Source organism: Hippocampus bargibanti, linkage group LG09 (assembly GCF_051943395.1).
Source record: "Hippocampus bargibanti isolate YZ-2025 linkage group LG09, ASM5194339v1, whole genome shotgun sequence".
NCBI lineage: Eukaryota > Metazoa > Chordata > Actinopteri > Syngnathiformes > Syngnathidae > Hippocampus > Hippocampus bargibanti.
Genome location: NC_142742.1, coordinates 4713419 through 4737707, shown reverse-complemented (window position 1 = coordinate 4737707; position 24289 = coordinate 4713419). Strand labels below are relative to the sequence as shown.

General features: G+C 40.6%; 1 protein-coding gene across 1 annotated transcript in view; it reads left to right on the top strand.

The window, feature by feature from the left end:
* The window catches only part of aqr (aquarius intron-binding spliceosomal factor), a 54932-nt gene that overhangs the window by 11858 nt on the left and 18785 nt on the right, over positions 1-24289 (top strand). Inside the window, exons 15-29 of the mRNA XM_089004711.1 lie at positions 1018-1120; positions 1928-2048; positions 2490-2631; positions 3116-3294; positions 5429-5596; positions 8596-8765; positions 9373-9614; positions 9696-9845; positions 10402-10471; positions 10911-11021; positions 11114-11223; positions 16535-16670; positions 18777-18986; positions 21832-21969; positions 22035-22106. Of these exons, the coding sequence (XP_088860837.1) occupies positions 1018-1120; positions 1928-2048; positions 2490-2631; positions 3116-3294; positions 5429-5596; positions 8596-8765; positions 9373-9614; positions 9696-9845; positions 10402-10471; positions 10911-11021; positions 11114-11223; positions 16535-16670; positions 18777-18986; positions 21832-21969; positions 22035-22106 (2122 nt within the window). The remainder of the gene's footprint in view (positions 1-1017; positions 1121-1927; positions 2049-2489; positions 2632-3115; positions 3295-5428; positions 5597-8595; positions 8766-9372; positions 9615-9695; positions 9846-10401; positions 10472-10910; positions 11022-11113; positions 11224-16534; positions 16671-18776; positions 18987-21831; positions 21970-22034; positions 22107-24289) is intronic.

Sequence of the window (24289 nt, the reverse complement as noted above, 5' to 3'; positions counted from 1 at the left end):
CGGCGGTATGACCACCGGAGACCACGTGCAAAGGACAGAGCTAATGTTAGAGTCAATCATCCCCTATATCGCCAAATGTCGCTCGTCTCTATCACCGGCCGGCTTCCATGAAGGCAGAAACCACGAAAAGAATTACAGTAAAGTCTCGTTATATCGATATCGGATATATCGATAGTCCCGGTTATATCGATACTATTTCTATGCACGCACGGAGAAAATTACATGCAAACAGGGTCGGATATATCGATAGTCCCGGTTATATCGATATTTTTTCGGACTCCCTTGAATATCGATATAACGAGACTTTACTGTACATAGTCGCTGTTACTTGCACAGACAGAAATGCCATCTTCTTCTTTTGTTTTGATAATCAACAACAGTTTTACTGAAATTAAACTTAATGGAACTTAACTCATTTCATGTCAGACGTGTGCAAAATGTGTCCACTCCAGTGCCAGGGTTTTTGTCATTTTCACTCAAATTCCAGGACCCAGGGAATATTGAGTTTTAGGATGACATAAACATGCGATGTAGACTCCCTTCTTTCATCAGAAAAAAAAGAGCAAATTCCTAAGTTATATAGGTCTGGAGTTATCTGAGCTTGAAATGAGGGCAGCTGTACAAAATACAATACATACATATTGATTTGTATAGCGCTTTAACAACAGCGGAAGCTGTAACAAAGCTCTAACATGGACAAAAGGCTAATGCTGCCCCCTCGTGGAAGGGAAAAACATTGCCAGAGGTCTGATCAGCGCTGTATTGGCAACTCCCGCAAGAAAAATCACAAAACAAATTCGGGAATGGCGCTCCACGTCATATTTTCAATTCCCAAATAAATTCGGGGATTGCAGTGAATGAGTTAAATTCATCTTGACCAAAATATATTTGAATCTCACAACAATATCATGACATGTTTTATTTATTTTTTTTTGCTTTTCAACGTAATCAATTCAGGTGGATTCCAGATGATTTTTCAAAATCAAATGACACCCCTATTTTATTTTTGCCCTGCAGCCCTAATATGCTCCACCGCGTGGCATCTTACCTGTGCTTGTTACCTGAACTGCCTAAGGGCCAAGACACCACTCATGAAAAGAAGGTTCTCCTGGAGCTACTGGCAAGTTCATGCCACACACAGACATACACATTTTTGCTACACGGTGGGGACGAGGTGTGCGAGGGATTTGCCCCGTGGGAACCCAATTACAAAATAATAATATGAAACTCATAAAAGTGGCCTAAGATCAAAGACACCCCCATGACAAGAAGGTTCTCCTGGAGCTACTGGCAAGTTCATGGCACACACACATACACGTTATATATGTATGTGTGTGTGTGTATATATATAGTAAAGTCTCGTTATATCGATATCGGATATATCGATAGTCCCGGTTATATCGATACTATTTCTATGTACGCACGGAGAAAATTACATGCAAACAGGGTCGGATATATCGATAGTCCCGGTTATATCGATATTTTTTCGGACTCCCTTGAATATCGATATAACGAGACTTTACTGTATATACACAGTAAAGTCTCGTTATATCGATATTGGTTATATCGATAGTACTGCTTATTACGATACTATTTCTATGAACGCAAGGATATATATATATATATATTTAAAAATTTATATATATATATATAAAATATATATATATATATTAAAATATTATAAATATATATATATAAATATATGAAACTCATAAAAAATGTCTAAGGACCAAGACACGACCCTAGACAAGGAGGTTCTCCTTCACACACACACCAACTGTAAAACATCCAGGAAATTACCACCCTGTCAAAACAGACTAAAAAAAAAGCATTAAAAAATATTCAGTGTGATCCGCCTTCATCATTTTCTTTTAATCCACATAACAGACCATAACCGGTAACGTATTTGAACGGTTTTCACACATAGGTGTCCCGTCACGAGCGCAGAATCTCTCAGATTGAGCAATTGAACCAGATGCCCCTTTACCCGACCGAGAAGATCATCTGGGATGAGAACATCGTACCAACTGAGTACTTCTCTGGCGAAGGTATGCAAATAAATAAAATGTGAGGTCTGTTTACTGTCTGTCCCATCTGCTGTTAACAGTACCTTTCAGAATCAGAATCATTTTTATTGGCCAAGTATGTAGTACACACAAGGAATTTGTCTCCGGTCAAACACGTTGCACTAGTACCATCATAAAAAATTGCAAAGAGGCATTATGCAGTTGTATTTTGTTTACTGTTTAGAGAGTTAATTGATTGAGGGAAGAAGCTGTTTAAATGTCTGCTGGATTTGATGTGCATGGATCAATAGCTGGAAAAGGTGGTGGGCAGGGTGCGGAGGGCCCAATAGGATTTTCCGCGCCCTTGTTTCGATTCTTGCAGTGTGAAAATCCTCAAGAGTGTATAGGGCGGTGCCAATGATTTTTTCCCACCATACTAACTCTCCGTTTTAGTCTCAACTTTTTGCACTTTGTCTTTTTCAGGCTGCCTTGCACTCCCCAAACTCAACCTCCAGTTTTTGACCCTCCACGACTACCTGCTAAGGAACTTCAACTTGTTCCGCCTTGAGTCCACCTATGAGATCAGACAAGATATCGAAGACGTGGTGTGGCGCATGAAACCCTGGTAGGCCGTCCACTATCTGCAACAAGGACGATTTACTGCCCACCGCATCTTAAGCGCTTGACGAGAATTACAAAATCTGAACTGTCAACGCCTCCAAAAATGGCTTATTTTCCTTTTTTCCCCCAAATAACAGAAATGGCTTAATAAAGATAGACGATGAGCATTTGTTTGATAGCTCACTTAACTCCGATTTAACTTTTATTTAACGGCAGATTGATCATATTTAATTAAAAGACTGTGACAGTCGCTACGACTGATTTGGAAACCCATTTCTTAACATAATAAGTGCTCCCATTATGTCAAGCCACGTCGCAACTTTTTACTTGTTGTTCCAGCGGAAAGTAAACAACTCAGCGGCAGCGCTGTCTGTCGCTGCCCCAAATCCAAGTCATTTCAAGCTTGACAGGCGCCCCGCGGCACCTGTCACACCTCTCACTATCTCCCTCCTTTCTGTCTGTCCTTCCACACACGCGCCCACCCGCAGGCAGTCCGAGTACGGCGGCGTGGTATTCGGCGGCTGGGCCAGGATGGCCCAAACCATCACTGCCTTCACCATCGTGGAGGTGGCCAAGCCCAACATTGGCGAAAGCTGGCCTGCGCGCGTACGGGCCGACGTCACCGTCCACCTCAACGTGCAGGATCACATCAAAAACGAGTGGGAAGGTAACCACGGAGGAGTTTAAAAACCGACCTGAATCATTTACAACACAGGTGTCAAAGTCAAGGCCCGCGGGCCAAATCCGGCCCGCCACATCATTTTTTTCGGCCCGCGAAAGCAAATCAAACTTGTTAAATTCCATGATGATTGCTAAAATCTGAGCCAAAATTTCATATTTTTGGATGTCAACCACAATAAAAGTCATTATTCTTGACTTCAGATTTGAAAACGAGTTATTCATTAATTTGCTGTGTGCTCTATATGTAATATTTGAAGGGTTTTAAACATTCTAATGGGTTCCCCAAATTCATAACGGCCCTCGAGAGGAAACCATAACGACAATGTGGCCCGCGGCAAAAAATGACTTTGACACCCCTGATTTACAACCATGTGGGCACCACACAAAAATCTCTGGAATGCATTTCAGTCTAGATCTCGATCACATCAAAACACTGAGACGACACTTTTTTTTAAAGTCTCCAATGACATACGTACATCTGAATAATGATGCTTACAAAAACGCGGTCTAGGTATGGCTAAATATCTTCTGCTTTTGAGACAATTGATCATTATATACTGAGCGACAGCTGAAAACAGTGATTGAAATGTATCAGCACTGTGATTGGATTATATTGGATTAGGCTTTATTAGTCTTGCAGTGGAGAAATTTACATTTCACAGCAGCAAAGTTATGGAAGTAAAAGGAAAGGAAGAAGTAGAAAAATTGGATTAGACTTTATTAGTCTCGCAGTGAAGAAATTTAGATTTCACAGCCACAAAGTTATGGAAGTAAAAGAGAAGGAAGAAGTAGAAAAAAATTGGATTAGCCTGTATTAGTCTCGCAGTGGAGACTTTTACATTACATTTCACAGCATAAAGTTATAGAAGTAAAAGGAAAGGAAGAAGTAGAACAACATTGGATTAGCCTTTATTAGTCTCGCAGTGAAGAAATTTAGATTTCACAGCAGCAAAGTTATGAAAGTAAGCAAAAAGAAAAGAAAGAAGTAGAAAAACACATACAGGTGCCGCTGTAGATCTTGAAATAAAAAGGAAAAAAAAACAAAGTAACACAATATGACAACACAAAGGCATAGTCATTCAAACTAATGCAATTTCTGCACCCTATTTGTTACATGAAACCGTTCTAATTGCAAGAGGAGAGGATCAAAGCGTCCTTTTCACCAGTGGCTCAGAGACGTCATGGTGGAATGTGCACGGTTGCTCCAAGCTAAATCTTGAAAGCAAACACGAAGCTGTAGCATCCATTGATTGATAGATAGATAGATAGATAGATAGATAGATAGATAGATAGATAGATAGATAGATAGATAGATAGATAGATAGATAGATAGATAGATAGATAGATAGATAGATAGATAGATAGATAGATAGATAGATAGATAGATAGATAGATTCGATATGCCTTTATTAGTCTCACAGTGGAGAAATTTACATTTCACAGCAGCAAAGTGATGAAAGGAATGAAAGTAGAAAAACAAAATACATGAGCTGCTGGAAAGGCAGCCACTCTCGCGGCGCCGTCTTGAAGTCAAAAGAACAAAAAAAAAACCTAAATAACAAATAATATGACAGCATAGAGACAATATGACAAAACAAAGACACGACAAGACAAGATAGATAGATAGATATTTTAGGTTAGCATTTCTTCTTTTCCCAATTTATCAGGCAGTTTCATCTAATATTGAGGCTCGCGGTGTCCATTTTGACAAATCCGATTCCTTGCTACAAATTTGCCAAAATGGCTCGCCGCTGTTGGCCTAAATACAAATTTCAAACTTCCACCTCGTTTTTTTTGCTTGTTTGTTTATTTTTATTACTTCCATTGCAGAGTACTTAATATTCCTATCTCCGTAGCAAAACCTTTTGAAATTGTATTCTTTAATAATCAATTTCCTCAAATTTAAACACTGGCTAAAGCATCACCTCCTGTCCTTTCCCTCTGCTTCTATAATTAGGACCTCATGTTTTAAAGATCAGGCGCACGCTGACAGGGCACTTTCTGCCTCGTTGCCCGATGCCTACCCCCCCTAAGCCCTTTCCCCAGGCCACTGATCTGTCGCCGTCCACTTTTACTATCTAACCGGACTCTCAAACACGTTTACTTTCTCTCCTCCACAGGGCTGCGTAAGCACGACGTCTGCTTTCTGATCACGGTGCGGCCCAACATGCCTTACGGCACGCGTTTTGACCGTCGCCAAGCCTTTATGGAGCAGACGGGCCTCGTGTACGTGCGGGGCTGCGAGGTGCAGGGCATGCTGGATGATCGTGGCCGTGTCATTGAGGAAGGTACGGTTCTCGTAAGGGTGACACATCATATCCATCGCTGCCGTCGAAGCAATCATTCCAAGCAGCCAATCCTTGGGAGAGGGTCACGAGTGGCGTTGTCATGGTGACAGCCACTTTAGGACCTGACCTGTTTGCATTAACGTAACATTAACCTGAGGTCGGTGGACACAGCATCGTGGCAGCTGCAGGCTTTAGGAATTGTACAAAGTAGTAGGCAATCAAAAGCCAGAAGGTGTCTGATGAAACTCATTCTGGGACACTTAGCTCAGCCTAGTTTTGGGCTCCGAACAGCGCTGGGGGGTGGGCGAGTTGTCTGAATCCCTTCCTCTTTAGCACTTTGTGCACCCTCTTTGTCGTATGAAGCAGTTCTAGATGAAAAAAGAGAGGATCAAAGCCTCCTTTTCACCAGTGGATCAGGGACGTCATGTTGAAATGTGCATGTCTTCTCCAGGCTATAAATGTTGAACGCAAACACAAAGCTGTAGCATCCATTGAGAAAAAAAAATACTGTCTCTCATCTCCCGTCGCACATAAATCCGCTTCGATTCCAAGCCGCGACGGTTCCACATATGCATCGGCGCACCTTGCTTCTCATCGCCGGCTCCTCAAGCCATGCATCCATCCGGCTGCAGACTCCAACATCAACCAACCTTTCAATTCATATTCGTTCTTCACTTTGACCAACGTTATATTGCTTACAAGCTACAACGCATCATCATCAGACCATCCTAATAATAAGCATTGTGAGATAAATACCTGCTTAATCGCTCGAAACAAAGCTGAGCATTAATGTCTTTGTTCAATGCGTGCTTTTTTTTCATGATGTGTCAAGCCTGATGAGATTGCACCATACTTCCTAAGGATATAAAGTATCCTGTAGTGCTTTTGATTTAATGCCGCGGTGATAGTTTAAATACAACAAGGACTATCACTCACATCCTGGCCCAGCTGCCCAAAGTGTTATCCTCCACGGCAAAGGTGTCGTTTGCACTCCCAAGATAACCCTTTATTTTTATTTTTTATTTTTATTTTTTTTAAATCCCAGCATAGCCACACACACACACACAGACACAAAAACACACAACAGGAGGTCAGCTGGATCGAGTGTCACTCTCTTCTGGCCTGCCCCAATGCGCCACACATGAATCTCCTCAGACATCCGTCAGTGAGCTGCCCTCCATATACCTCGCAGCATCTCTCCGCCTGTCATACCCCCTGCATCCACATTCCTCATCCTAAAAAAAGGCAAAGCACCGCAGGAAGACCAGGCTGGAGAGAGCTGTTTTGTAAAGAGCTATTGCAGCCATCCTACACGAGATGATAAATGCACCTTTTTCACTGCCCGATAACTAATAGTTGTGAACAGCATTCTACCCGTTCTTAGTTGCTACAGGATCGCTGCCTTCATTAAAACATTTTTGTAGCCACTACTAGAAAAGAATGAAATTACTGTATTTCCCGGTTTATAAGGCGCACCTTCAATGAATTAAAAAAGTTTCCCAAATATAATACGTACATAAATATAAACTTTTTTCATATACAGTAAAGTCTCGTTATATCGATATCGGATATATCGATAGTCCCGGTTATATCGATACTATTTCTATGCACGCACGGAGAAAATTACATGCAAACAGGGTCGGATATATCGATAGTCCCGGTTATATCGATATTTTTTCGGACTCCCTTGAATATCGATATAACGAGACTTTACTGTATAAGGTGCACCTGACTATAAGTATAATTAAAAAACAATCACAATGAAATCACCCTCAAATGTAAGAATGCTTTATGTTTATATTCTTTGTGTTATTTTTTTATATTATGTTTTTTTTCGGTCAAAAATGTTTTATTGATTTATTATATTAATCAGGCGTGTGGGAAAATTTTCCTCTCTTCACTTTTAAATTATCTAGCTATATATCTGGCTCTCTAGCTAGCTATCTAGCGATCTAATTGGCTACCTAGCTAGCTAGCGATTTACTATCTATTAGCTATCTAGCGAGTTAGCTACCTCAGAGCTATCTATTAGCTCACTTGCTAGCTTTATCTGTTTTAGTTATTCAGGGTTGAGTGAACACTGGCGCGTGTGGCTGCTGAGAGAATACTTACTGTATAAATATATACAAGTTTTCCAAATATAAGGTACACCACATTATAAGGCGCTAGAGAAGAGGCTGAGGTTGCGCACGACATCTTCAACAGGGGGAAATGGAGTCGGTGGGCGGTGACAGTAGTTGCGAGACCTGTTGTAGCTCAATATTACTTCATATATAGGGCGCTGGGTTATCTTTTGAAGAAAATCAAGGCTTTTGGGTGCGCCTTAGACACTGGAAAATACGGTAATTAAACATCAATGCCAATTTTTGGCATTGATGTTTCAAAAGGATTGCAACTCGATACCATATGGATAATTTTAACCACTCTTGGTCATTGACTGGTTTGATCGAGTCATTGTATGTTTAGTAATGATATGCTACATGCTAGTATTACATTTTCTGCGTTTCAGCTTTAGACACTGTGGTATAATGCTTTACAATCTCAACTTAACTACAGTCGGACACTTTCATGGATGGCATTACAATATATAGGAGCTTTCTGTCTTAGAGACAATGATCATAATAATGTCAAGATATTTTTTTTTCAGGTTTGTACCGTAAATGGTACATATCACAGCGTGTGCTGTGTGTTTTTAATGACATCCTCTTGGCTAATGACACTTGAGACTGTGTCTATGTTGAACCTGACTGGAGCGTTCAACGTATACGATTTACCACAGCTTTCCGTTAGCTTGTATCCAGCTCAAGGGCACGTGGGTATTTCATGAGTTGTTTAGAGCACTAAACTCTGATTCCCGCTCAGCTTCATAATCATATGGCGTTCCACAGGGTTCAATCTTGAGTCCCCTGCTGTTTTCATCATCATTTTCTCCCGCCCCCCTTTACCATGCTCCCAATTTTGTTTCTTCATATTGTAATTGCCATATTGTTCCGATACAGGTCCCGAACCAAAGCCCAAGCTGCGCGGCGACTCACGAACATTCCGCGTCTGGCTGGACCCCAACCAGTATCAGCAAGACATGACGAGCAGTCTTCAGGCGAGCACCGAGGACCCATACGAAACGTTTAACATCATCATGAGACGCAAGCCAAAGGAGAATAACTTTAAGGTTAGAAGCGCAACAACAGTCTTCAAATCTTTCCCTTTGACATTCATGTGGCTCTGGTCACTCTCAGGTTGGGGCCAGGGTAACCTGAGATATTGTCTATCCAAGGCTCACCGTAGGAACCGTCTGTCTCTTCAAAGATAAAGGCTTATTAAGGTTAAGAGGATGCAAAGTTCCAATGTTTTTAAGTGGGTCAACTTATGTTTAAACCCCATAAGAACTCATGCGTCAAACTCCACCTCGTGTTTTTGTTTGAAAGCGACTCAAGTGGGGCTTTGTCAAATCTGCCATTTTTCAATGCGGGGCACATTAATCTGCTGTTTTTCTTTTGTTATTTTTTATTTTTTACCCACCCCAAAAGAACGACAGATGTTTTTTGCTCGGCAATACGAGCTAATGGGTATTCACGGAACATTCTTCTGCATCTTTGATGTTCAGCACAGATAAAAGCAAACGTGTTTCTTTCCCGCAGATTGACGCACGAAGCACTTTTGAAGATCATTAAAAAACAAATTGACAGATGTACACATTTCACGCTGTCCCATCAAAGCCGCCTTTGTGATGTTATCATGAAAACATGACATTTTTCTGTCGGTGCCTGTCACGTTAGGCCGTTCTGGAAACCATCCGAAACCTAATGAACACAGAATGCGTCGTTCCGGATTGGCTCCATGACATCATCCTCGGTTACGGTGACCCGGGTAGCGCCCACTACTCCAAGATGCCCAATCAGATCTCCACATTGGACTTCAACGACACCTTTCTATCTTTGGACCACCTGCGCTCCTGCTTCCCCGGTTCGTCCATTAAGGTGGTCGAGGAGAATCCCGAACTGCAAGTCCCGCCTTTTAGGTGATTAACAAATCATTGTTTTTAAATAAATAAAAAAAAAACATGTACCTTATCCTTACTTTGGTCTCTCTGTGTTACAAGAATCAAGTTTCCGGTCTCAAGCCAAACTGACAAAGGGAAGAAAAGGAAGGCAAATGATGAAGTCAAGGAGGATGACGAGGACAAACCCTTGATTGTTGAGCCCTATGTCACCCCGAACCGTGGTCCCTACCCTTATAATCAACCCAAGAGGTGACAATCCATTCTTAAAGCCACTTTTCCACTGCCCTCTATTCATTTCCTCATGTTTGAAATTTCTCAGTATGCATTCTCAAAACCGATGACCGTGATGGACCACTGAGCAACCCGCACTTGTGTTTATCATCGATGTTTATTTTGCCCTTTTCCAACTGTGCCATCCGGAAATGCTACACAAGTGATTTGGTCTGTGAAGCTAATGTTAGCGTCTATGCTTATTCTAGTCGATGATGCAATGATGATTCAGCTATATGTTATATATACATTCTGCATTGGATTGGATTGGATTGGATATGCCTTTATTAGTCTCACAGTGGAGAAATTCATAGCAGTGCTAATGCTAGCTTGTTATTCATGTATCTATTTGTAATTTGTAGCTGCGGATCCTCAGAATTTATTTTATTTATCGCATTTTCCGGTGTATAAGGCGCATCCTCTTCTTTTCCTTTCGGCTTTTCCCTTCAAGGGGAATGAATTGCATTGTCCGATTTCGTTCTCCAATCAGTTTATGTTGTCTGGCTAATTACCTTCCTTAATAACATCGTTCCAGGAACACAATTCACTTCACGCCTACTCAGATCGAAGCCATCCGAGCTGGCATGCAGCCAGGTCTCACTATGGTAAGTTGCTTGACACTGAATCATTTGAATGGCAGTCGTAATAGCAAGTGTATGAAACCCGCTCCCTACTTCCATTCCCCCAAACATGCTAAGTGTCACGGGAAGGCACTGCATTTTATTTTTTGCAACCCGAGCCTTTGAAATGGACATTCTACCAAATTCGCACATCTATAATGGTCAACCTGCCTTGACCCCCACCATTCCAGCCTACTTCCGTTTCCTTGAGGGGTTACAACTTCACACGTACCTTTCTAGCAATGGTGCTATCATCATCTTCAAATCATAGGATAAATTAATCCCAAGCCATCAACCCTAAAAGTAGCATTTCAAACTGATTTGAAATGTTTGAATAAATGATTTACAAATTATTTGATTTTGGAATTTGGGTCGCTTTGTTTATTCGTTTATTTGTTTGATTACTTATTTATTTTGTCTCCAGGTTGTCGGACCGCCAGGTACCGGCAAGACTGACGTTGCCGTTCAGATCATCTCCAACATCTACCACAACTTTCCGGATCAGAGGACACTCATAGTCACACACTCCAACCAGGTCAGCCTACTGTCACGATCATGACCTTCCACGTCTTCATAAAATGAGTCTCACGTCTTTCCCTGTCCCGTCCGTCGTCTCTGGTCCACTAGGCTCTGAACCAGCTGTTTGAAAAAATCATGGCCCTGGACATTGACGAACGTCACTTACTGCGTCTGGGCCACGGGGAGGAGGAACTGGAGACCGAGAAAGATTTTAGCAGGTGAGGAAGACGGGCGGGTTAGGCGGTGATGGCACGCTACAGGTCGTGACGTGAGATGCAAACAAACGTCCAAGCACTATCTTAGAACTCAGTCAAAGCCCAGCTGCCCACAAGCATAACAAGTCTTAGCCAGAAGAGAGACAGAGCCACCTGATACTCGCATGTATTTATCTTGGTGAGACATCCTTGGCATCTTTGGCTTCTCCCACAATTCACTTGCCGATTAGTCCACTTGTCACTACTTGGGATCGGCAAACACTCCATATGGTGCTCGTACAGGGGTGTAGCTAACTACAGCCCAGCGACAGCTCACTTTCTAAATCCGCCCAACCAAACGTTTAGATAATCAATTTTAAAATGTAGTATTGATCACAATCATCCATTGTATACAACATGAAAAGAGATTTGACATAGTTTGACATTGGAAAAAAATTGTACGTAAAAATTACCGTATTTTCCGGTGTACAAGGTGTATAAGGTGCACCCCAAATAAATGGTGTATTTTCAAACTTTTTCCATACATAAGGTGCACCGGACTATGAGGCGCACCTTCAACAAATGAAAAAAAGTTTTCCAAATATAATATACACTAAGTATTAATGGAGTCGGTGGCTGCTGACAATAGTTGCGAGACCTGTTGTGGCTCAATATGACTTCACATATAAGGCAGACCTGCATATAAGCTGCATGGTTATCTTTTGAAGAAAATCAAGGTTTTTGGGTGCGCCTTATATACTGGATAATACGGTAAATAAAATAAGTTCAGAAGATCCTCAGCTACAAATTACAAATAGATACGTAAATAACAAGCTAGCATTAGCGCTGCTATGAATACAGAATAAATATAACATATACTGTATGTGAATCATCATTGCATCATCGACTAGAATAAGCGCAGATGCTAATATTAGCTTCTTCTGCGGGGGGAGTCAGTGGCTGCTGACAGTAGTTGCGGGACCTGTTGTGGCTCAATCTGACTTTTTATATAAGGCCATATTTTAAACAAAATTAAGGCTTTTGAGTGCACCTTATACACTGGAAAAAAAACGATAATTTATTTTTTCATTTATTTTGTTATTTATTTATTTGTTTATTTATGTGTACATTGGTCCGAAGCATGACAGCCTGTATTTTCAGCAAGATGGATTTACAATCTAAAGTTAAAGGCAGGACAATCAATCCAGCACAGTGCAATGGGGAGAAGAAATCTAATAGAGCCATAATACTTCCATTAAAATCTCTGGTATACATTAAGGCCCCATTTGATTAATTATTCACCAAGTATTTTCACAGCACCAACACCTTGACTAATTGCAGGTCACGGTGTAATCGCCCAAATATAAAGGCATGACGGACTACCCGTCAGTGTTTAAATGTATTCGGATATGACATAAATTCTTCAACCTGTCATTTGGGAGTCGCTGGTGAACTCCTCATGGTTTTAGTGCAGGGGTTTTGAAATTAATAATTGAAAGGGGTCCACTTTGAGATATTTTATTCAAGACACGAGATGCAATAATATCTTTTGGGCATTGTAATACTTTTTTTCCACCATGAGCTGTGGGATGGAATATTAAAAAAAAATCTGGAGTATACTCCACAGTCAAGGCTTAGGCGCGATTTGCTTCATTTTTTCCTGATGAAATACCTTTGGGGAAAATTATTATCATATGATAGATGATTTGTGTATGTGGCGCATGCAGTCAACAACACAATAGCTTTTTTTCAATTCCAGCTCTATTTTCATAACATTTACCATCACAAAAATGTTTGAAAAAGTGATACATGCTTGTACATGCTTGTAGCAGACGTGCACATTCCACCATGACATGTCTGATCCACTGGTGAAAAGGAGCCTTTCAACCTCTCCTCTTTCATCTAGAACTGCTTCATGTAGTAAAGTGTTTTTTTGTACTCAGACATCATAGGGTACATGGGGGAAGTCATTAAGATTGCACAACTGTCCATGTTTTTATGTTCCTGTTGTGTTTATTATTTTGCTTTGTGTTGACTATTGTGTCAAGCGCATTGTTAGAGCTGCACCTGTTGTGTATGCGTTATATAAGTTAGGATACATTGTATAGTATTGCTTGTCAACAAGGGGCATGACCAAATTGCCCCCCTACCTCACACGTTACACACCTTGTTGTCATCCGACCAACATTTTAGTATGAACTGGCTAATTTTCCCAAATATGGTCATTTCATCAAAGATCTTAAGAGAGTTTAAAGGAAGAAAAAATACAGTGCGAGATTCTTGGGAAATTTCACTGACATGTTGGTCTCACTTCTCAGTTTGAAACAGGAAAAATAAAACCTTAACATCCATTGCCATTCCCCAATTTTAAAATTTAAAATATGACATCGAGCGCCATTACCGAATTTTTTTTTTTTTTTTTTTTTTTTTTCAAGCTTGGGTGCTGATAAAGCTCTGGCCATGGCCTCTGGCAATGTTTTTTCTTTTCCACAAGAGGGCAGCATTTCCCTTTTTTTCCCCTGGTTAGTCTTTTGTTCCAGCTTCAGCTGTTGTTAAAGCGCTATATAAACCAATATCTATGTATTGCATTGTATTTTGGACAGGTGCCCTCATTTCAAGCTCATATAACTCCAGATCCATATAATTTAGGAATTACCTCTTATGAAAGAAGAAAGTCCAAGGTTTCTAACTATTGAATGTTTATGTAGTCCCAACACTCAATATTCTGCAGGTCCTGGAATTTGAGTGACAATGACGAAAACCTTGGCACTGCATTGGACACATTTTTGCACGTCTGTCAGTGAATGAGTTAATATGCTTTCTCAAATATGACTAGCGACCCCATAGTTGTTTTTTTTCAGGCACCAATTCAATATAAATAGGCCAGTGCCATGGAGTATTCATGAACATTTTACATTTTTATACCCCTACTATTTATTGTTTTCTTATAGGCAACATTGTTAATTACCGCCTTATCCATCTGTAGCGCACAGCAAATTGCACCCTCGAGTGGGCGAAACGTTGAAGGGGGGCAGGGGAGGTTATGCATGTGTCGCCGTGCACCAGTTCGTGTATGGGAGATATTGAGAATGAATGTAGCGTGCACTTATGAATCGCGGCTAGGCAAGTCTGTTCGTAAATTATGCAGGGGGTGCGGGGGGGTGAGAAAGTGGGGTGACATGAAAAGAAATGCACTCCCGGTAGTAGCATTTAATGCCAGGCTCCGTCTGCCGGTGGACATCTCATTATAACACGCGAGCGCCTCTGCTTTTTCTACCCCGGTGACACCGAGCGGCAACGATTTTTAATTAACACCGCGGATGCGAGAAAAGAATAGGCGGAGAATGCCACATAACTAAAAACGGTGGTAATGCCATTAGTCTAGTTCAGCCTGCTGAAAAAGAAGCTAGCCATTTTGAAAATTATTTTTTTAATGAGCTAACTATCATTATTAAATTCTACTTTTTAAAAATGTAAATTATTATTATTATAGCTGGCCGGCTATCTGTTAGCTGGGTATCTATTAGTTAGATACCTAGCTGTCTATTAGCTGGTTAGCTGGTTGGCTAGCTTTGTATCTATTTCAGTTATTCCGGGTTGAGTGAATGCTGGCGCGTGTGGCTGCTGCTGCTCATCCACAGAAAAACTTATCCTGTGACTGACTGTAAGTGACCTTGAGAGTTTTGAAAGGCGCTTTTAAATGAAATTTATTATTATTATTATTATTATTATTATTATTATTATTAGATTGGATTTGCCTTTATTAGTCTCGCAGTGGAGAAATTTACATTTCACATTACATTGTTATTGTTAGCCTGAAAATGGCAGTTTCATTTGTGTTAGCATTAAGTTAGCCCATGCTATGTGCTCATTTTTTTCATGTTTGACAGTCTTTTACTTTGACAGTGAAAGTGAAGTAGCAATGAAGATTTTATTTTGAATAATGACTAATTCTGTCAAACTGCAGAGTCCGTATACTTTGTTCGTATTTTACATTTTTCCTCAGAGCTCTAAACAAAAAAATAGCTGCTCCTTGGTGTGGATCAGTCTTGTATCTCCAGCTCAAGGTTACAAGCAGTAACATTTATTGGTCTGTATGTGAGCGCAGCTTCATCACAGGTACAGGTGAGGCCTCCTGAGCATCAAGGTCACTTCCTTTTTTTTTTTTTTTAAGAGTCAGGCAAAAAGCGAAGGAGCCGGCCGGGCCATTGTCTTTTTAGTCAGAGGATCTTTGCACACTGTCTAAAAATAGCGTAACCTCTATGAATCTCCCAGTTCCTGTCTGCGTGTACCTAATGCCGTTCTCTGATTACGTTGCTTTAACAGTAATCAGCTGCACAAAGCTGAGCACACATACAGACCCCAAGGACGGTGCTAAACTTGCTCGCGGTCGCCTAAGGACAAGAACCGCTGCATCTGTCAATACGTCAAATGGGGGCATCAGATCCAAGAAGAAAATGGCAGTGATTTATTACATATTATTTTTATAGTGTATGTCTCTGTCTATTGGATTGGATTAGCCTTTAATAGTCTTGCAGTGGAGAAATTTACATTTCACAGCAGCAAAGTTATGGAAGGAAGAGGAAAGAAGCAAGTTGAAAAACAAAATACAAGAGCTGTTGTAAAGGCAGGCACTGTTTCGGCACAGTCTTGAAGTCAAAAGAACAAAATAATATGACAACACAAATAATAAAAGTAATAATCCATTTAATTTCTAAGCGCCTTTCAAAACTCTCAAGGTCACTTTACAGTCACTGGATAAGTTTTTTCTGTGGGTGAGCAGCGGCAGCCACATGTGCCAGCGTTCACTTAATCTGGAAGTAACTCAAATAGATAGCAAGCTATCGAGCTAAATAGCTAATAGCAAATAGATAGCAAATAGATAGCTAATAACTAGGGAATAGATAGCTATTGGCGAGCAAATAGATAGCTATTAGCTAGCGAATAGATAGTCGTTCAATCTCAAGCACTTTCAGCACCCTCTTTGTTGTATGATGCAATTCTAGATGAAAGAGGAGAGGATCAAGCGTCATTTTTACCAGTGGATCAGGGACGTCATGGTGAAATCTGTATGCCTGCTACAAGCTAGCTGTAGCATCCATTGATGAAAGAGATTGTCTCACATCTCCTGTCCCACGTAAATCCGCTTCAATTCCAAGCCGTGACAGCTCTTTTCAGTTCTCCCTTGCTCATTCGCTCTCTCTTTCCATCTATTATCTACATAAACAAACCATAAAAATCCATACAATAATTGTAAACCCCAATGTTACATATGATACAAGCATTCAAATCGAACATGCCTGTTGATGAACCACATTCTTCTCTTGGTCTGTAGATACGGCCGCGTGAACTACGTCCTAGCCCGACGCCTGGAGTTACTCACGGAGGTGGGAAGATTTCAGGAGAGTTTGGGTGTACCCGGTGATGTCTCCTATACCTGTGAGACAGCAGGACACTTCTACCTCTATCAGGTAAACAATTGCTTTTGATTTCTTTTTTTTTTTCTTTTATGATGTCGGAACAAAATATTGCCCGCAAACTGAAGTCTCATTGAATTTTGAGTACACAAAACCCCATGAATCCATCTTTTCCCAAACCCGCTGATTTGCAACGATCCGATAACAGCAAGAATGTATATAGGAGCGGTATACGCAATTGCGAAGAAAACATTTCACAAAATTTTGACAATAACTTGCACATATGTGAGTTTGCGTCGGCAGGAGTTTTGTCTCACATTTACTATGTGATGCATGTTTCACTATATTGTATTTATTTATTTTCAATAGATCGTAAACTTTATGTGTATTATTAGCACGATTTATTTCATACCTTACTGTCAACCGCTCGTTGCTACGTTTTGCCCGAGACCGCGAATAACCTTCGCAAAGCGAGGGAGACCGTGTCCGCCTCCAGTGTTTATTCCCAACACCTAATTATCACCTGACTATTGGGTCGTTGGAAAGCTGTCCTCATTTCTATTCCGCTTATTGACGTTTCATCCCCCGCATATGACAAGCTCTGAAATAGAGATCCTCAAACTGTGTTGTAATGTCTTCTTGTACAAATCCAATGAAATCAATCAATAAAGTCAATGAAATGGGGCCATATTTACCACTAGGGACCGAAGACACGAATGGTTGAAGCGTCATAGTTGGCAATCTTTCCCCCTATGCGTTTAGGGGACGGGTCTGGACTGCAGGCAGGCTGGCTTAATACCCGCAGTCTTTCATTACGAAGCCTCACTGTTGTAACGCATACAGTTGCTAGATATTGACAGTAAGTTTCAAGATCTTCCATTCGCAGAGTACTTTTCTCGCAATACAAATCCAAACGATAAAAATAGTAGGTATGAAATGGTAGTTTCGATCTTCAAAAAGGTTGTGCGCTTCTATTGAAAGTGTGTTTTTTCATAGTTGTTTAAAAAATGCGTACAACTGAACTCCCAAGCTGCCTTAGTAAAGTCACTGTCGAAGTCGCTTTCCACAGAGAGTACAGATACTTTTAGACCGAGGCTACCTGCTGGTTGGTTGAAGCCGCTTTATTAGGTTCACAGCTGGAGCACCCCCCCAAGCGTGTGCCGATCTGCTCTCATTTGGCTTCCGAAAGAAGAAGGGGGGGAAAAGTTCAAGGCAAGTTGTCTGATGTAGCATTTAGAGTGGGCAAAACCGTACGGAAATCCAACCCCCACACGGCCATAGTGAGTGCTTAGATCCATCTGACTGTTCTGTGCTTCGTGTTTTGAGGGAGTTCTTTGGCATTCTAGAGGCCAAATAGGGGACATTTGAAAGAATTGACATCTTTTACACGATGGACATGACAGGCCAGATTCCACAGATACGTGGTATCATTCAGTCATTCATAGGTAAAATGTAATCTGCAATGGATGTCCTGCATCTATCTATCTATCTATCTATCTATCTATCTATCTATCTATCTATCTATCTATCTATCTATCTATCTATCTATCTATCTATCTATCTATCTGTCTGTCTGTCTGTCTGTCTGTCTGTCTGTCTGTCTGTCTGTCTGTCTGTCTGTCTTTTTCTCTCGCTAGCTATGGCAAACTATAGCTATCTAGCTAGCTATAGCAAACTCTCGATATCTAGCTAGCTATAGCTAACTAGCTATAGCTATTTATATATCTAGTGTTTGCTATAGCTAGCTGTAGCTATCTATAGATAATGGATAGATGGTTGGACAGATAGATAGATAGATAGATAGATAGATAGATAGATAGATAGATAGATAGATAGATAGATAGATAGATAGATAGATAGATAGATAGATAGATAGATAGATAGATAGATAGCCATTTATCTATCCATCCATCTATAACACCTATAGCTATAGCTAGCATCTATTGCTAAAGCTATGGATAGATTCATGGCTAGATAGATGACTTTCGAGCTAGCTAGCAAGCAAGCTATCTATCTAGCCATTCATCTATCCACCCATTTATTTATTTATTTATTTTTAGGCCCATCATTCTAACTTAAAGCATGTCAATCACTAGACTTATACTTCTGACCCGAGCTGTCCATAATAGCTCGTAACCTCCCTTCTCACATCCTTTACAGGTGATCTCCCGGTGGGAAGCGTACCTGAGCAAAGTGAAGCCCAAACCCGGTGCGGAGCCAGAAGTGGAGGCCGTGGCGGCGCTCTTCCCCTTCCATAAATATTTCTCCAACGCTCCCCAGCCTGTGTTCAAGGGCCGTTCCTACGAGGAGGACATGGACATCGCGGAGGGCTGCTACCGGCACATTAAGAAGATATTTACCCAGCTGGAGGTAAGAAGGCCATGCTTATAAACACTGGCACATTCATTCCGCAATGACAGGATTATTTATAGAACTACAATTAACGGTGGAGCTCATTCACGTAACCACGACAACAAATAACAGCTATGAACAAGTAATCAGCGATGATGGTGGAAACTCGCTTTGACTGGTCCCCGCTGTATATTTTGTATTATGTATATTTTGTGTGGTTTAAAGGCTTAGAAAATTAGAAAGTAGAAAGTTATGTTTTAATGGGACCTGGGAACGCATTATTCTCATTGTAATGGTTTCCTATGGAAAATTAATTATTGGGATGCACACTTTTCGCCTTTCACACTCTGTATGGTAACCAATTAAGTTCATAAGCCAAGGTATCACTGTATTATAAATTCATTCCACTACAGTATAGTTCATGTCAAGTGAAAGTGGAGTTGAACACAATGATGTTTACATCAGAATCAGAATCAGAATACCTTTATTCGTCCCGCAATGGGGAAATTTGCAATAATGCATAATTTCACATTTGATTTGAATCTGATACACATCCATTGGAATCCTTGTGTGCATGCGCCTCTTTTTTTCCCTGAAGCTTTTAGTAGTCTTACAATGGAGAAATTTGCAAAATGTCACTCCTAACATTTCTACTTAGCACATCAAGTATTCTTACAGAGATGACAATAAGATATCAGATTGATGGGAACAGTGAGGAGGCCCTGCGAAAAAAGCAATAAAGGCGTTATTGACTGGAGGTAATATCCCAACATGCCCAATGACCTTGATGTATCCGGTCCCATCACCTCTCCCTGTCCCCCTTCTAACTTTCCTTCCCCTTCTCTCTCGGCCTCGCCCATGCAGCAGCGGGACTCCCACTCTCCCACTCTTGAGAGCTGAATTTGCGTATTTGTCTGCCATGTAGAACAGTAGAAATGTCACGACACAAAATGGGCTGAAACTCGTTGACCTCCATTGTGTTCTTCCATATAAAGGGCGCACTGGACTATAAGGCGCACCTTCAATGAATGAAAATAGTTTTCCAAATATAATAAATAAAAATATGAAAGTATTCCAAATATAAGGCACATCAGATTATAAGGCGTGAGACATGTTGTGGCTCTACATTACTTCACATATTAGGCGCACTTATGTATAAGGCGCAGGGCCATCTTTTGAGGAAAATGAAGGTTTTTCAGTGCACCGGAAAATACGGTCATTTTGAACCTGTATGTGCATGTGAAATTCTTGCAGCTCAAACCCCTTGGGCTTAAAAGTACACCTCATAAATATTGGAGGTTGCGATTGGTTTAATATTGAGACGAAAATAGTCAGACATCAAATATGTATAACCGAACGTATGGTTCCCCCCCCCATACACACACATGCATACAGTGTATATACTGCACTGTATTCCACTTTTCAACCGATATTGACTTGCTCTCCTACGCCCCACCCCCCCCTTCCCATTCAGGCTTTGTTTTCTTCTTCGCTAACACGTATAAGGATTTGCCGATTTGTCTGGTGATAACCACATAACCGCACTTTATCTCAATCTCGCATTGCGATCGTATCACGCCATTGGGGTCAATCAGCGATAACCACTTCTTCTGCGGCACTTGATCATGACAAAGAGCAGAGTGTGTTGAGACTGAGGCAGAAGATTTTTAATTTTAATTTTAATTTTTTTTTTCATAAGTGAACCTCAAAAGCAATACTGTCAAACACTTTTTTACCCCATATGAAATGGAAATACAGTGATACCTCAGCTTACGAACTTAATTGGTTTCCAGAAAGTGTGTGTAAGGCGAAAAGTTTGTCTGCCAAACATTTATTTCCCATAAGAAACCATAAAAAATGAGAATAATCCGTTCCCGGGTCCTTATAAAACAATTTTCTACTAAATACGCCTTAAAACTACACAAAAAATACCTTATTTTATGTATAATAAATGTGCTATTGTATTATAATCAAATAAATAAACTGTATATAATAAATAATATATAATAAAGTCGTTGTATTTACCTTTGTGATGGTCGTTGATGTAGTTGCCTCTGTAGTTGCCCGGCGATAATACCCTCACTCACACTGTCCCATGCTAGCTGCTTTTCGTTAATCCAAATCAACAGAAGTTTTCAACGTCTTCTGTTGCCTGAGACCGTTGCTTAGACAACACAGAAACACCCTTAGCCACACGTAGCAATGGTCGACTTAGCATACCTGTACTGGGACGCTAAGTCACACAAACACACACCTCGTTTGTATATTTCGATGATCTCCTTCTTCTGTTCGACTGTAATTTTCTTTTCTGTCCTCTTCGGCTTAACACTAACCTGTGGTGGGGTCTTTTTTGGGCCCATAATAGCAAAAGGACTCCACTTGATAACAACCCATGTCTGCACTCAAATGAAGGTGGTGACGAAAACTAGTCCCCCGGCCACCATGGCGCTGTGTGGTTTGGTTCGTCTGCCGAAAACTAGTTCGTCAGCCAAGACTATATGCTCGCGAATTTAATGTTCATGATGCGAAAGGTTTGTGAGTTAAAGCATTCGGAAACTGAGCTATCACTGTAATCCATTCCGTGTTCAAAATGGGCTGCATAGGCATTTTTTTTAACATAAAAGCATGCGGGTGCTATTTTGAAGAGTTTCTTTCTTCTTTGTTGTTATCTATCAGACAGTAGATATCAAAATCATCCATCATCTCGGTACGGCAATCCTCTTATCGGTCATCCTTCTCAGCACTCAATCATTTTGCCAACATCCCCTACTGATAAGTGAGGGGGGGATAGTTAGACTGCAAAAACCACTGTCTTTATAATTAATTTATAAAGTCTCAAATGGTATCCCATCCCCTCGTACAGGAATTCAGGGCTTTTGAGCTGCTCAGGAGCGGATTGGACCGCACCAAATACCTGCTGGTGAAGGAAGCCAAAATCATCGCCATGACCTGCACGCACGCCGCCCTCAAACGTCACGATCTGGTCGAACTGGGTTTCAAGGTAAGACCGGTCATTATTTCCTTAGTTCATGTCGGTGTATTAAACCCACTCATTGTCCTCATCAGTACGACAACATCTTGATGGAGGAAGCTGCTCAGATTCTGGAGATCGAGACGTTCATCCCACTCCTCTTGCAGGTATTCTTTACTTTTGAAAAGAACTTTTTGAATAAAATATTATGCACGTGTGGTACCAGTGGCACTATGGATCCCTCAAATGGTACCATGCAATTACAGTTCAGTTGTGTTCAACTTTGTTGGATCATTTTCCCCTTTTTTTGTTGTTGTTGTTTTTTGTTTTTATTTTGGCACAGTTCTCATCTCCAAACTGTGTAGAACATTATATTGTGAGTTTCGTGAACACCCAGATATGATGCGCTACTGTATTTTAACTCATTCAGCATGACAGGGGCTGTTCAAATTTGTATTGACTTTACAGCTAGGGGGTCATGGCGGTGGTGGGGGTAGGGTGAAGGATGTTATCTTCATCTGACGTACACCTGCCAGTTAACTATGACTCACTCATTCAGGAAGGAAAAAAAAAACAAAAACAAAGCACATCTTAAAGAGACGACGAGCTCTGGCGTGGTTGTTGCGCGGGCTGATGTGCTTAATGATCTCATCTGTAAACAGACATTAGTGCTATCACGGACAATTAGGCGCAACTACCAAAGAAACGCGTCATTACTCTGCCCGGCGGCCATCAGTCAGACAGTAATGAACACGCAGAGTCAGGTGGTGGGAGGCTTGATGATGGGCGTCGTACTGTCCGGGTAAAATTTGAGGGTCGGGGCAGTTAATCAGATCATGGAAATGCTGTGTATGATTTGTGGTGCTTGTGTGGGTTGTTGACTGTTTTCTTTTTTTTTTTTGTAATTGGATAGGGTGGAGAGGACAATCGGTCAACTCTGGTTTCATAATTAAGCTGACAAATTGCTAAAAGTAAAAAAGTTAATTGTAAATTGTGCAATAATGTAGTTTGTGGTATAGCTGAAAATATATATATATATATATATATATATATATATATATATATATATATATATATATATATATATATATATATATATATATTGCATAAGGCAAACAAAATCCCCTTATAGCATAGGGGATATGTTACAGATGTCAAACGGTAAAATCGTTATATGCTTTTTTTTAAATATACAGTAAAGTCTCGTTATATCGATATTCAAGGGAGTCCGAAAAAATATCGATATAACCGGGACTATCGATATATCCGACCCTGTTTGCATGTAATTTTCTCCGTGTGTGCATAGAAATAGTATCGATATAACCGGGACTATCGATATATCCGATATCGATATAACGAGACTTTACTGTACTTTGACCGAAAGGGTCAAAGTATTGTTAAGCAGATTCCTTACTTACAGACAGTGTATTGTCGGTGTATTGTAGGTATTTGAACACCGACAATACACTGTCTGTAAGTAAGGAATCTGCTTAACATTAGTTATCAAGTAGACAGGATGAATTTAGTACAAGGGTCAAAGTATATTTTTAAAAACGTGTTTTAAAGCAATATTTTTTGTTACATTTATTAGACACCTACTAACCCTGATTAAAACATACATTTTAATTCCTATATACTTTGAATACTTTTTTTTCCTCCATCAAGCGTCTCCAATTGGTCCAGAATGCTGCTGCTCGCATTTTAACTGGTACCCGTTAGAGGGCGCAGATACTGTAATTCTTATTCTGGCCTCCCAAATGATAAAAGATGAAAGAGGGGGTTCTGGAAATAAGATTCTTTGAAACATCTTCTCACTCTCTGGCTGTCAATGTATGTGATACTTAGCTCATAACAACACTTCGACTCCGACTAGCCGAGTCCAAATTGTCGGTAAAAGTTGCATGTTTCGTGCCATTTAGTTAAAATCTGTTGTAAAAACGACGTTTAAACCAAAATACAGTTAAGTATGTAATATATTTTAACCACCTATATGTGAAAAGTAAAAAAACAAAATGCACGCCCAGGGCAAACACAGCCACCTTGGCAGAGTCACTTTCACTCAAATTCACAAATGCAAATAGAGAACAATTGCGAAGAGCTCCTGTCGGCCTAAAGTCACACTTGGATGCTCGTGCACAGACACCAGCCACTCCGACTCCAGATACTGATGTCATTAGCCTGCGCATGCCCTGAATAACACGCCACTCGTGCAGTAACTACGCTTTATTTCTTGCCATTTTTTTTTTAACGTTAGCTTTAGTCCATCGTTAAGCTTCTGTGAGTGGTGGCCTGTTGTGCAGGACCTGCTAAAACTGGTACAGTGATACCTCAGCTTACGAACTTAATTGGT